Here is a 13,959-nt window from a genome sequence, read left to right on the forward strand (position 1 = left end):
TAACTTTCTAGAGGGACTCAATGCTACAATCCGTCGTGATGTGAGGCTTAGCAATCCTTATTCTATGAGGAAAACGGTTGATCGAGCTCTAAGGGCTGAGAAAGACAACCAAGATATCATTAGGGAGACTCAGGCCAAGAGAGCCATTTATCAACGAAGAGAATTTCTTGGGCCAACAATGAAGAAACCCTTCAGTCAATCTTATGATCGAGCTGCTCTGCCCCATTCATCTTATAATCAGACTGCTACCTCTCAACATTCGTAGCAGCCGAGGAACTCTTACAATAACAACGATCAAAGATTCTCTCAATGGCCGCAACAGCAACCCCCAAGGAGAATTCAACCTGCGGGACAATCATCTTCAGCCAAATCTTCTAATACACCACTTCAAGTTTGCACCAATTGTGGGAAGATTCATATAGGGAGTTGTTGTCAAGGGTCCAATGCTTCTTTCATATGTAAGCAGCGAGGGCACTTCCAAAGGGACTGTCCCAAGAAGAATGAGGTTGCTCTATGGAGGGTTTTTTTGATGATAAGGGAAGAGGCAAACCCTAAGACCACGATCATCATGGGTAATCTTCTAATAGAAAATATTTTAGTCAACACTTTGATAGACGCTGGAGAAACACATTCCTTTATTACTACATGTTTTGTTCAAAAAGCTAGTTTAAAACCTAAGGAATCTTTGATGACATAGAACATATCACTGCCTTCAGGCTCTCACCTGAATCTAATAAGATTATAAAAGCATGCCCAGTTTATAATCAGAACCATAAGATGTTAGTAGATTTTGTGGTAGTAGATATGGTAGGATTTAATGTGATCATAGGTATGGATTGGCTATTCCGACATGAGGCTTAGATTTATTGTAATAAGAAGATGGTGGTGCTAACAAATTAGTATGGGAAGACCTTTCTGTTTCGTGCGATTCTTGCATTTAAAAGGTAGTAGCTGTTTTTAAAAGGAGCCACCAGGTTGATGTTTAATAATTATGCTATCATAGTTGGGCATAAACTCAAGTTAGAAGATATTGAAGTAGTAAGGGATTATCCTAGTATATTCCCGGATGATATTTCAAGTTTGCCACCAAAGCGTTATGTGGAGTTCTCTATAACGCTGAAGACATGGACATTGCCAATTTCAAAGGCGCCATATCGTTTAACACCTATATAAATGAAGGAACTGAATAATCAATTGCAAGATTATCAAGACAAAATCTTTATCTGCCCAAGTGTGTCTCCGTGGGATGCGCCAGTCCTTATTTTGAATAAGAAAGATGGGTCCAAGAGGTTGTGTATTTATTATAAAGAGTTGAACAAGGTGACAATCCAAAATAAGTATCCATTGCCCAAAATTGATGACCTGTTTGATCAACTTCAAGGTGCTTCGGTATTTTCCAAGATTGATCTGCGATCTGGTTATCATCAATTGCGAATCAAGGAAGAGGATATAAAGATAACAACATTCCAAACTCGCTATGGGCATTATGAGTTCTTGGATCTTCCGTTTGGACTAACCAATGCACCAGTTGTATTTATGGAGCTGATGCTTAGGGTATTCCATTCGTATTTGGATCAGTTTGTGGTGGTTTTCTTAGATGATATATTAATTTATTCAGTTCGGTGGAAGAGCATATGCAACACTTGGCTGTAGTTTTGCAAGTCTTGAAAGAAAATCAGTTGTTTGCAAAGCTAATTAACTGTGTATTGTGGCTCTCAGAAAATTGCTTTCTTGGGGCATATCATCTCAGCAAAGGGGATAGAAGTTGATCCATCAAAGGTGGAAACAGTTAAGGAGTGGGCAACGCCAAAGAACATGACTAAGGTGAGGAGCTTTCTTGGACTAGCAGGTCATTATAGGAGGTTCATCAAGGGCTTCTCTAAAATAGTACTACCTCTTACAACTCTAACGCGCAAGAATGTGAAATTCGTGTGGTCTGATCAATGCGAGACATGTTTTAATGAGTTAAAGCGGTGCCTGATTTCTTCCTTAGTGCTTACCATTCAATTAGGAGTAGGCAACTTTGTGGTTTATACAGATGCATCAAAGAATGGACTAGGAGCTGTTCCTATGCAAAACGGGAATATAGTGGCATATGCTTCAAGGAAACTAAAGATTCATGAAAGGAATTACCCCACCCATGACCTAGAACTAGCAACTGTATTTTTTTCTCTTAAGATCTAGAGGCACTATCTTTATGGTAAGAAGTCTCAAATATTTATTGATCATCAAAGTCTGAAATATTTATTTACTCAAAAGGACCTGAATATGAGGCAACGGCGTTGGTTGGAGCTGGTGAAAGATTATGATTGCGAAATTGTTTATCAACTAGGGAGGGCCAATGTTGTAGTTGATGCCTTAAGCAGTAAGTCAGGTACGCTTAAAAAAATTAATGCCCCGTCTAACCTGATTCAAGAGTTTGAAAAATTAGATCTAGTTGTGATTGAGCCTAGGCAGGAGTGCATTCTTGCAACTCTAGCCATTGTTCCTGATCTAGTAGAAAGAATTAGGTTGGGACAAGTTGATGACCCACAACTCACCTTGTGGAAGCAAAGAGAAGAGAAGAGGGAGACACCTTTGAATAACACTAGGAATAATCTGGTGTATCACAGGAATTGGCTATGGGTACCTTTAGTAGGTTCTTTAAGGCAAGAACTATTAGTTGAGGCACATATTACACCATATTCTCTTCATCCAGGAAGCACCAAAATGTTCAAAGATCTGCATATACTGTATTGGTGGCCTGATATGAAGAAGGATATCATTAAGTATGTTAGTGAGTGCTTAACTTGCTAGAAAGTTAATGTTGAACAACAAAGGCCTACTGGACTTCTCTGCCAACAGCCCATACCTGTTTCAAAATGGGACGATATTGCCATGGAATTTGTTGTTGGATTACCTCTGACCTTAATAAAAATGAATGCCATCTGGGTAATAGTAGATCGTCTTACTAAGTCATCACATTTTCTACCGGTAAAGACAACTTTTTCAATGAATAAATACACAGACCTATACTTGCAAGATATCGTTAGACTCCACGGAATCCCAACCAGAATCGTGTCCGACCAAGATCCTCGTTTCACCTCACATTTATTGGAAAGCTTGCACAAGGGTTTGGGGACAAAGTTAGCATTCAGTACTGCATTTCACCCCAAACAAATAGACAATCAGAAAGAGTGGTCCAAATCCTAGAAGATCTGCTAAGGGCATGCCTTATAGATTTTGGTGGTGATTGGGAATCAAGGCACCCATTAGTAGAGTTTGCCTATAAAAACAGTTATCAGTAAATGGCACCCTTTGAAGCTCTTTATGGGAAGAAATGTAGAACTCCCCTACATTGGTATGAAGTTGGGGAAAGAATGTTAATTGGGCCAGAGATCGTCACCAACACAGTTTCCTTAGTAAGATCAGGAAAAGGTTGCTAACAGCCTAAAGTATGCAAAAGAGCTATGCAGATAAGAAGCGCAGGGATATCATCTTCAACAAAGGCAACCATGTGTTTCTCAAAGTATCTCCCTGTAAAGGAATCATTAGGTTTGGAAAGAAAGGAAAGTTGAATCCCAGATATATAGGGCCTTTTGAGATTCAGGAGGCAGTTGTTGAGGTTGCTTATAGAATAGTATTACATCTCAGCCTTACTATTGTTCATAATGTGTTCCATGTCTCTAATTTGAGGAAGTACATTCCTAATGACAACCATGTAATTCATTATGAAGAAGTACAGTTAGAAAATGATCTATCATATGAAGAGAGACCAACCCAGATCATGGCCAAGCAAACCAGGAAGCTAAGGAATAAGGAAGAAAGTATGGTCAAGGTTCTTTGGCACAATAGTTCAATAGAAGAAGCCACCTGGGAAGTAGAACAGGATATGCATCAGAATTATCCTGAATTGTTCTGTAAGTAAATTTCGAGATCGAAATTTTTATAAGTATGGTAGAATTGTTATGCCCAAGTTCATCTTTTTCTGTTTTGAAAGGCTAGTAGGGTCAAAGGTGCATTGTTGGAATGCTCACCCTTATGTATTCACTTATAAGTCATGTTAGGAATAGACTTGTTATTATTATTATTATTTGAGGCTGAGATATAAAAAATGTTGTGTTGATTATATTGTGGGACATTATGTAGAAGGACCCATGTGGAAGAGGCTTACAAATTATACTTAGGAAATTTTACATAAAACAGCAAGTTGAAGGGACCCATGTAAGGGGACCCGCCAGAAAATTAGGATAAGTTTAATCCTAATTTAATTTCCTCTTTAGTCAGTAATTAAACCCACTTGCTTATAATTGAATTTGAAAACTTGGCATCTTAATAACATTCCATCCTAACCCATTGTATGATCTTCACTTGCCCCAAGTGCATGCTTCAAATTAGCTTAGCAACTGTTAGCTCAACTTACCCCCATTACCTTGATTCATTTGGAAATTCAGTTCTCTCTCTCTTTAAGCAAGACTTAGGAGCTTTTCTTCAAAGTAAGAGAAAACCCTAGCCAAAACCATCTTCTTTAACCAATTTCGAAATTAAGGCAAGTTTATCTTAAATTCACTCTTAACTCCACACATAACTATGTATCTCAAGTATTTATGCATAATTTTCCATATATGTTTGAAATACAAATTTTTATGGCATAATATAGTTTTATTGACAAACTTGGTTTATAAACAACCTGTTTTTTAAAGCATGACAAGGGTCATCATATTTTCCATAAATGATAGGGTTTCCCTAATTAATTAAGTATACACATTTATAAAAAACAGAAACCATTATGATTTATGCATACATGGGCGCATATTATTGATGAATGAGCTGGCTGGCATGAGCTCTAGTCAGCTAATTCCAAATGTACTTGCTGATTATTTAAGGGACCAGAGTATCTAGCATGAGCTCTATTTACTACTGCCCAACTAAAACACGATCCAAATAGGTTAAGGGCTTTTAGGGATGGACTCCTAAGTGTGCGTTTCCAAATACGGCTCAAATAGATTCCTTACCTTCAGGATCAACTCTGAATGGTGTAGGGTCAAATATGGCTCAAGATGTTATTGTACAGGCCCCATGAAATCATATTTTCAAAATTATGCCAATGGTTTTTATATATTAATCATCTCTTTTGAAAAGATGAAGATTTTTATGTATATATCCTTCTTTTGAAAGAAAAGCATTTCAGAAGGTTTTAAAATACATAATTGCTTGTTGAGTCATTAGACTCACTATGCTTGTGTGTGGTGTAGGTACCCAGCCCTAGCTTTTATACACTTGAAGGAATGAGGCTTGAAGAGGAGCAAGCTGTTGGAGAAAGTGTGGGAGGAGGGACCGATGCTGCTTGATTTACTTGTATTTTTGTATAAACATTTGACTTTTATTTTGGGTCCTTTTTTACTGAATAAAGGTGCATGTATATTAGACTTGTACAGAATCATGTTAGTAAGATGGAGTATATGTTAGTTTGTTGTAGCTTCTTGTAGCTGTATGAAGAAGCATGTATATATGAAGTATATCTTTTGAATAGAACTAGTTCAGCTAGTGTTCTTAATGATAAATAGATATACATGTTTGAGCAGTAGTTATTATAATATGAGTAGGGACGTTTCACAAAGAGTATCTAGAGAGATACTAATTTCACCAACGGGCTTATGATCCCTATGATGTATCTTTTGGAAAACAGATACATCTCATATTGGGTGACATCGCTATTCACCCTAGTTTCTCAACTTACTTCTTCTGTCTTATGACAACTCATTTATCGTAAGCCAATTAATGTGTTTTTTTATCTATGTGTTTACATGTTAGAAGGAATACACGATTGTATGGATTAACTAAAATTAAAAAACAAAATTAGATTTCTGAGTAAATAAAAACTGACTAGAGTTTTATTTTTCTAGGAACATTTCTCAATTATCCCATTTGAGTTAGAGTAGTATGAAAAAAAATTCTACCGTAAGGAGTCATTTGAGGGTTTCGGTGCTAACGAGATTCTCTCGTTAAGTATTCATTCGTTCAAACTATCCATTCACGCGTCATCGTCAAGACAAACATTCTTAACATGTGTTCTTTGGAAAACCTCTAGCATTCGAAAGCTAAGGTATTTTGTTCGGTCTTATTGTCCATTCATATGTCATTTGTCACGGTTGCCAAGAATTCTTAAACCTAAGGGTATTAATTATCCATGAAGGCCCAACCTAAGGAATATTTTAGAAGCCTTGTAATAAAGTATGCCTTACATTAATGAGACATTAAATGTGGTGGTTGGTTAGTAAGACATTAATGTAGTAGTTGGGTAGTAAGCCAATAATTTGGTAGTTGTCTATCACAACATTAATGAGGTAGTTGGGTGTTATGTAATTAATGTAGTAGTTGGAGATATCCTATAAATACATTTAAAGTATTCATTTGTAAATCACCAAGTATTCAATCAATATAATTCTACTTTTGTAAGAGATACTTTCTCTCTCTATAATTCCTTTGTTCATTCAATTAAACATCGAGTGCTTGATTCGTTAGTGGAAAAGACTAAGCCCATGACAGTTGGTATCAAAACAGAATAACGAAGAGATCGAATAAAAGTTCCACTATTAATAATGTGGACTAAGTAGAGAAACTTCCCCAAGAGATCGGAGATGATATTAGGAATGAAAGTCAGGGTCAAGCGGGAGGATCCAAAATCACCAAAGAAAGAGGGAAATCAACAGATGTTATTGTTGACATTGTCGCCAGGTTAGAGAAAGTAGAACTAACCGTGGATTATGGAAAAGATAATTTCGGGGACCTATATGATTGCATCGCCGATTTCGAGAAAGAGAGAGACAAGATCCGAGAAGGGATATAGGGTTCCTAGAAGAGGAGTTGTCCAAATGTCGAGAGCAAGCTCAGATCATGGAGTAGACCCTCCTTTTTTAGATCTGTACCTTGAACAAGAAACTCGAGGTAATGAGTTCCAATTTACAAGCCACTGAAGAGGATGTGGCGTTACTCAAAAAGGCGGTTACACAAGAGTGCGGACGTGCACATATAGGAGTCCCTAATCTGACAAGGATAGACGTTGCAATCTCTAAAGCGTATTTATACGAGAGGAATACAAAAGAGATCAATAATTTCTTATGGGGTCTGAATTAGTACTTCAAAGCACTTGGTTAAGTGGAAGAGGCAAGGAAGATAAATACTACCACGACATACCTATAAGACACTGCAATGTTGTGGTGGAGGCGAAGGAGTAGCGACATATAAAGAGGTACGTGTTCTACCTTGGAGAATTCAAGAAGGTATTCAAGATACAGTTTTATCTTAAAAATGTCATTCGAGAAGAAATTGCCAAGTTGTGACAACTCTCACAAAGGGGAGGTATCAAGGAGTATGTCAAGGAGTTCATCGCTACTTTCCTTGATATCCCTCAGACAAAGAAGCCTTCTTTGTCTTCACTGATGGACTATAAATGTGGGCGAAGCTGGAGTTGGAACGACGTGGTGGTCCAAGATCTAAACACCGCTATTGTCGTGGAAGAATCTCTTGTCAAAATGAGAAGGTAAAAGAAACCAAAGTCGACCTATGAGAGGAAGGAAGAGGGGGGAAATGGTAGAGACCATTTCTACAGCAATGAAGACCTAGCTAATTTTACGAAGCCCAATGGTAGAGGAGATCGGGACGAGAAATGTGGGGAGAGACCCCGAATAAAATGTTTCTTTTGTGAAGAGTCGCATAAAGCAAGAGAGTTCCCTATGAAGAACAAACTATTCGCTTTGATGGAGGAGAAAGAACGCTTTCATGATGAACCTCCATTAGGGTCGTTAATCCTCCTTGGTGATGTTAAAGCAAAATTTGAAGAGCCAATGTTCGTGAAGAAATGATGACTATTCGTGAAAAAAAATAAGAAACCACATGATTAAAGCTTTGTTGGATACGGGAGCCAACAACAACTTTCTAAAGGTAAAAGATTTGGGAAGACTGGGGATCAAGTACACTAAATAGAATGGGTGGCTTAAAGAATTCAACTCGACACCAAGTGCAACTTATGGAGTTTCTCGTAATGTAAAGGTCATTTTGGGGGAGTGGACTGGCGTTCTGGATTTCTACATTAATTACATGGACGACTACTAAATGGTTAATAGCATTAAGTTCCTAGACAAGGTAAATGTCTTCCTACTCCCTTCTGTCAATACTATGTACATTCTAGAACAAGGAAATACTTGCACAATACCTTTAACAAGAGAGGGAAAGAGAAAATCTAGGCACCTCTCTGTCATGCAACTCTCAAAAGGTGTAAAGAAGACCCACCCATCATCTTTTGTCAACATGAAAGAAAATGTGAAATATGTGTCCTAAGAGAAGACACCTCCAGAAGTTACAACAGTCCTAGAGAAAGGTCAGGATGTAATATCCGTTGGATTACCAAAGAAACCCCACCATAAGAGAGAGGTGGATCACAGAGAAGAGTTAGTAAAAGGTACTAAACCATCGACGGTGGTCCTTTATCGCATGGAACCTACCAAATGGGAGGAATCGAAGAAGAAACGGAAGGAGTTTCTCTTAAAGAAAGAGAAGTGAGATATTTCTAAATCCGTCAACAAAATGAAGAAATGGGAGGACAAGAAGAGAAGACACACGAATTTCATAGGAAATCGAGTGACAGTAAAACTTCACCTCCATTAAGAGAGACGATTTTTCAAAGTTCACAAGGGACTTGTGAGGCGATATAAAGACCCTTTCTTAGGGAAGAAATGGGTTAGAAAACTAGTATATCGCTCAAAACATTTGTCGCATTTAGAGATATCATTCAGACCTAAGGGGCTTAATCATCCATGAAGGCCCAACCCAAGGAATATTCTAAAGCCTTGTAAGAAAGCATTTGTCGCTTTTGGAAATATCATTTGTCGCTCAAAACAAGGAGGATGCAATGAGGACGTCTCCGGAATGAGTGGGGGAGAATGTCACGGCTCCCTTGTCTTCCTAAACATAAGGGGCTTAATCATCCATGAAGGCCCAACCCAAGGAATATTCTAAAGCCTTGTAAGAAAGCATGTCTTACATTAATGAGCCATTAAATGTGGTGATTGGTTAGTAAGTCATTAATGTGGTAGTTGTGTAGTAATCCATTAACGTGTTAGTTGTCTAGCACAACATTAATGAGGTAGTTGGGGGTTTTGTAATTAAAGTAGTAGTTGGCGATAACCCTATAAATACCTTTGAGTTATTCCTTTGTAAATCACCAAGTATTCAATCAATATAATTCTACTATAAGAGATACCTTGTCTCTCTAAAATTCTTGTGTCCATTCAATCAAACATTGAGTGTTTGCTTCGAATAAGGCTGACTAATTACTCGTTCATCCGAAGATCGTAACTAGTGCCGCACGGATCGTTAGTGGAAAGACTAAGCCTATGACACATTCTTAGTATGTTTCTGTAACCCCCAGAAAAATCGTTTGATTTGGTTTCATCACATCAATTTGCTTGTCAGAAATTCATTTTTAAAATAAAACATTGTTTTTTAAAAGATTTTCAAATGATCCCTAACATATTTTGAAATTAATTAAAAATAATTAATCTAGGGTTCAATTTTAAATAATTTGGGGTTCAATTACAATTTTATTTTTTAGAAATCCGTTAGTTTAAATTAATTAAACATAATTAATTAAATGATTATTTTTTTTAAATAGAGTTGCCAATTGATTTTTGAAAATCAATAATAATGGCATACGTATACAAACGTATTGTCCAGAGTTTCTTTTAGTTTGTAGTTTGGTGATATTTGAGAAATGACTTTTGCATTTCATCCTATGTACCTATTTTAAAAATGTTCTTCAATTATAAAGTTGGTTTTTGAAAATTGGTTGTATAATATTTATGTTTTAACCTATTATTCTAGTCATGCTTCTAGATTTTAGCGTTATTTAAATATTGAAAAAATAATATTTAAATGCTGGTACATGTTGTTGAAGATAACTAAAGAGGAGTATAACTGAAGAATATCAATCATTTTAAGGGTGTTAGAGTTTAGAAATAAACACTAAACAAGCCTTAGTCAAAAAATATTTGTGGAATTAATCCAAAAAATATTTTGAAATGTTCTTCTAATTAATTCGGATTTTTAGAAAATAGTTTGGGGTTCCAAAATTACAAAAATAATTTTGGGTTTTGAAAAGTGGAACCAAACAGGCCTAAGACTGGTGTCTTAGGCTTCAAGTTCATTTTTGTCGACCGGGGTCTAAACACCCTTGTTCTAAAGTTGAGGAGATTCTAAGTTGGGGCTCAAGGTCTTTGATTAGGGTGTCGAAGTCCCTCGTTTGAGGTGCTAAGGACTCTCGTTACTTGGCTAGGATTATTAGTTAGGGTGTATAAACTTCATCACTCCTAGATTCGGGAATTCTCAGTTTGGTTCAAGATTCTTCGGTCTTATGTTAGAATTCTCGGTCATGGATATAAAAATCCCAAGTCGAATCTCACCTTTATAGCTCAAGAACATCGGTCGGACCTCTCAGTCCTAGCTCAAGAATAACGGTTGAACCTGTCGGTCCTAGTTCAAGATTATCAGTCGAACCTCTCATTCCTAGCTCAATAACAATGGTTTGACATGTCTGTCCTATCGAATTTCTCGGTCTTTGGTTTTAATTTCTCGGTCCTAGGTCCCGGTCCGGACTGTGGTTTGTCGGTCGGATCACTCAGTCCTCAAGAACACAAAAGTTGTGGGTTTTGCAATTTTGATTTAAGCTTGGATTCTTTGATCCAAGAGCTTGGGTAGATTCACAATAACATGATCGTGTATGAACGATCTATTGTACCTATCAACAAATAGGGTTTAGATACCTAACTATAATTAGGGTTTAAAATATATAGTTTACGAACGATCTCTCGTATCTATCAACATATAGGGTTTATCTACTTAACTAAAATTAGGGTTTAAACAAAATTGTGTACAAACAATCTCACATACCTATCAATGGATAGGGTTTAAATACCTAACTACAATAAGGTTTTAAACAGGATTGTCTACGAACAATCTCACGTACCTATCAACATATAGGGTTTAGATACCTAATTACAATTAGGATTTTTAGCAAAATCATATACAAATGATATATCGTACCTATAATAAATAGGGTTTTGCACACCTTTATAAAAATAGGATTCTAAAATGGGATTGTGTATGAACAATCTCACGTACATATCAACTTATAAGTTTGGATTCCTAACTACAATTAGGGTTTAAACAAGATCGTGTACGAATGATCTCACATACCTATCGACAGATAGGGTTTAGGTGCCTCGATTTTGCTTATTTTTCTTTCGTAGTATCGATCATGGCTCTACTCCTTTTAAAGGAATATTTCAACTGAATAATTGTTTCCATTTCTTTTCGAAAATTTCCTTCACATCTAGTTGAATGTCGCTAGTCGATGGTTTCAAGCTTTATTTATGGACAAATGACTTATATTTTTGGATAAAGAAACATTTTTTCCCAATTCCTATCCTTATTTATCTCTTTCTTTTTTCGAGATTGAAATGATCCTTGATCCCTCAGAACAAATTATGACGTTTTTGGATTCGAAACGTATTTAGGTCTAGGCTTTTAACATGTTTTCTGCCATTTATGATGATTTTCTTTTATCAAGGAAAATTATTTCTTTTTACCCAGCTTTTGAGATATCAGCTATAAATTTGATCTCGTGTATAAATGATTATTCAGAATCATAACCCTCGAAGAAGACAGTAAAACTTTGACGTTTTGATAAAGGGTATGCAACTCATTTTTGATTGCTCGGCCTTAATCACATTTCATAAAAACATTTTAGAGAGGTTTCTTGAATTTCTGTTTTGGGTTTTTATTTCCTATTTTTCTCTTATTTTTTCTTTTGTTATATTTGGTAGAATCAATACATCCATGCTCTTGTCGTAGAAATCATGACTAGAGTCTGAATGAGCAATGAATGGTGATTTCAATACCTCACCCACTTGAGTCATTTTTTTTTATTACCAGGGTATATTTGGTAGAATCAAGACATTCTGCTCTTGTCGTAGAAATCATGATTATAGTCTGAGTGAGCACGAATGGTAATTTCAATACATCCACCAACAAAGAAACATTTTTCAATTTTTTTAGAGATTTTCAGGGTTTATTCCGGTTATCTTTTTGGCATTTTCATTTTTTTGGTTTTTTCTTCAAAAAGCATCGAGTTTCAAACATCTCTTTCTTTGAAAAAAAGTAACAATGAGGTGTACTTCCTCAATTTGAGGTTATGGGCCTCGCTTTTATGGGATTTATTCAGGTTCTTTTGTTTTTTTTTCAAAAATATTTGAGAGAGGGTTACCCGTAGGATAATCGCCTATAAACAAAAAAGAGATTATGATCGATATCTCTTGAATTAGAGTCATTGTGAAATCCTCGTTTTGTTTCTGAGAATATCAGTCGAATGAAATCGATGTTGTTAGCGTTGCCACTACTTGTTTCCTAAAATATGACACATCGACTCTAGAATGAGATCAATGTTTTCTTCCTTTTTAAATGATTTTATGTTTCTCTTGTTTAAGGGACTGGGGGTTTTATTTATGTGAGACTGGGTCCACAAACATGTAGGTTTCCTATGTATCTTCTCTCCTTTAATTTTTACACTAAGAAGAATTAGGTCTCTGTAGTTCGGACATGAGTCATCTGTTCATGTTGTAAGTTATACAAAACATGGGATTAAATTCTGTTGGAATAAGCTTCTTTCAAGGTCAAGCTTTAAATCGTTTAGTGAGTAGCTTGATATTATATAAAATATCTTGTAAGCGCATCAAGTTTGCATGGATCAATGAACTCTTCTCCATTTAGATTAACTAGGTGAATAATTCATCTAGAGATGATTTTCTTAACTAGGAAGGGTCCTTTCCATGGGGTCAAAACTTGCCCTTGGGGTCTAGGAGTTCCTAGATTTGGTTGAGAATAAGATTACCTTCTTTGAGGTTTCTAGGTTTCACCTTTCTATTGAAGTTATCTAAATGTGTTTTTGGTAGGCTTGGGTTTTACGTAAAACATTCAACCTCTTATCCTCTTTTAACGTTAATTGGTCATATCGAGATTTGATCTAGTGTTCTTCAATAACATGGCTCGGTAAGAGTATTGTTAGAGTTGGAATCTCAATTTGGATCGGTTGTACCTTAGGGTGATGTTCTAATTGTTCCTGTGAGTTTTTTCATGCTACCCAGTCCTTGGATCAAAGAATTTAAACCTACAATTTTGATGTTCTTGAAGACTGAGAGGTCTGACCGAGAAATTAAACATAGGACCAAGAGGTCCGACCGATGTTCTTCATCTAGGACCAAGATGTCCGAACGAAGATTTTTACATTCGACCGAGAAACTAGACTATGGACCGAGGAGTCACGAACTAGACCAAGAACTCATGAACCCATGACCAATGACCTTCACTCGGTCTATACTTAACCATTTGGCCAGAGCAAAGGTCTAAAGTGTAGCTTGACCGGTTAACTACACGGGAAAAATAAACCAATGTGCAGTTGAGAAGAAATTTAAGTCGGTTCAAACTAGAGAAGAGGTAACAAGTTTCTAGAATTTTCAATTCTTATGTTACCCTTGATCAATGGGTATTTAAACAATATGACTCATTTTGGAAAAGGGAGTGATGACCAATGTGAGTCATTTAGATAGAATTCAAACTTGAGAGGTTAGAGAGAGACTTGAAGAGGGAACTACCAAAAGAAGAACATAGGAAGGCGATTTCAAGGAGGTGCGAGATCATCTTCAAATTCCGCTCTACTTTCTCTCTGTTTGTTTTAGGTAGGCTTCCTTGTCTTCATTTCGTTGTAATCTATGTAAGACGTTGGTTTTGTACACCGACGTCGACGTTGAGTTTAATCCTTGTCAATTTATTAATTAAATTTAAGTTTATGAATTGATAAATGTTTGGATAAATTGATGCTTGATTGTTGATTTTAACTTAGCTCATAGAGTCCTAGGATAGTCGAGT

General features: G+C 36.4%; 1 protein-coding gene across 1 annotated transcript; it reads left to right on the plus strand.

Annotated features, from left to right (window-relative positions):
- The first annotated feature begins 3,436 nt into the window (after window positions 1–3,436).
- On the plus strand, window positions 3,437–3,907 carry LOC124924561. Its single transcript, XM_047464580.1, has one exon. The coding sequence runs from the start codon at window positions 3,437–3,439 to the stop codon at window positions 3,905–3,907; it is 471 nt and encodes a 156-aa protein (XP_047320536.1).
- The last annotated feature ends 10,052 nt before the right edge of the window (window positions 3,908–13,959 follow it).

Source organism: Impatiens glandulifera, chromosome 2 (genome assembly GCF_907164915.1).
Source record: "Impatiens glandulifera chromosome 2, dImpGla2.1, whole genome shotgun sequence".
NCBI lineage: Eukaryota > Viridiplantae > Streptophyta > Magnoliopsida > Ericales > Balsaminaceae > Impatiens > Impatiens glandulifera.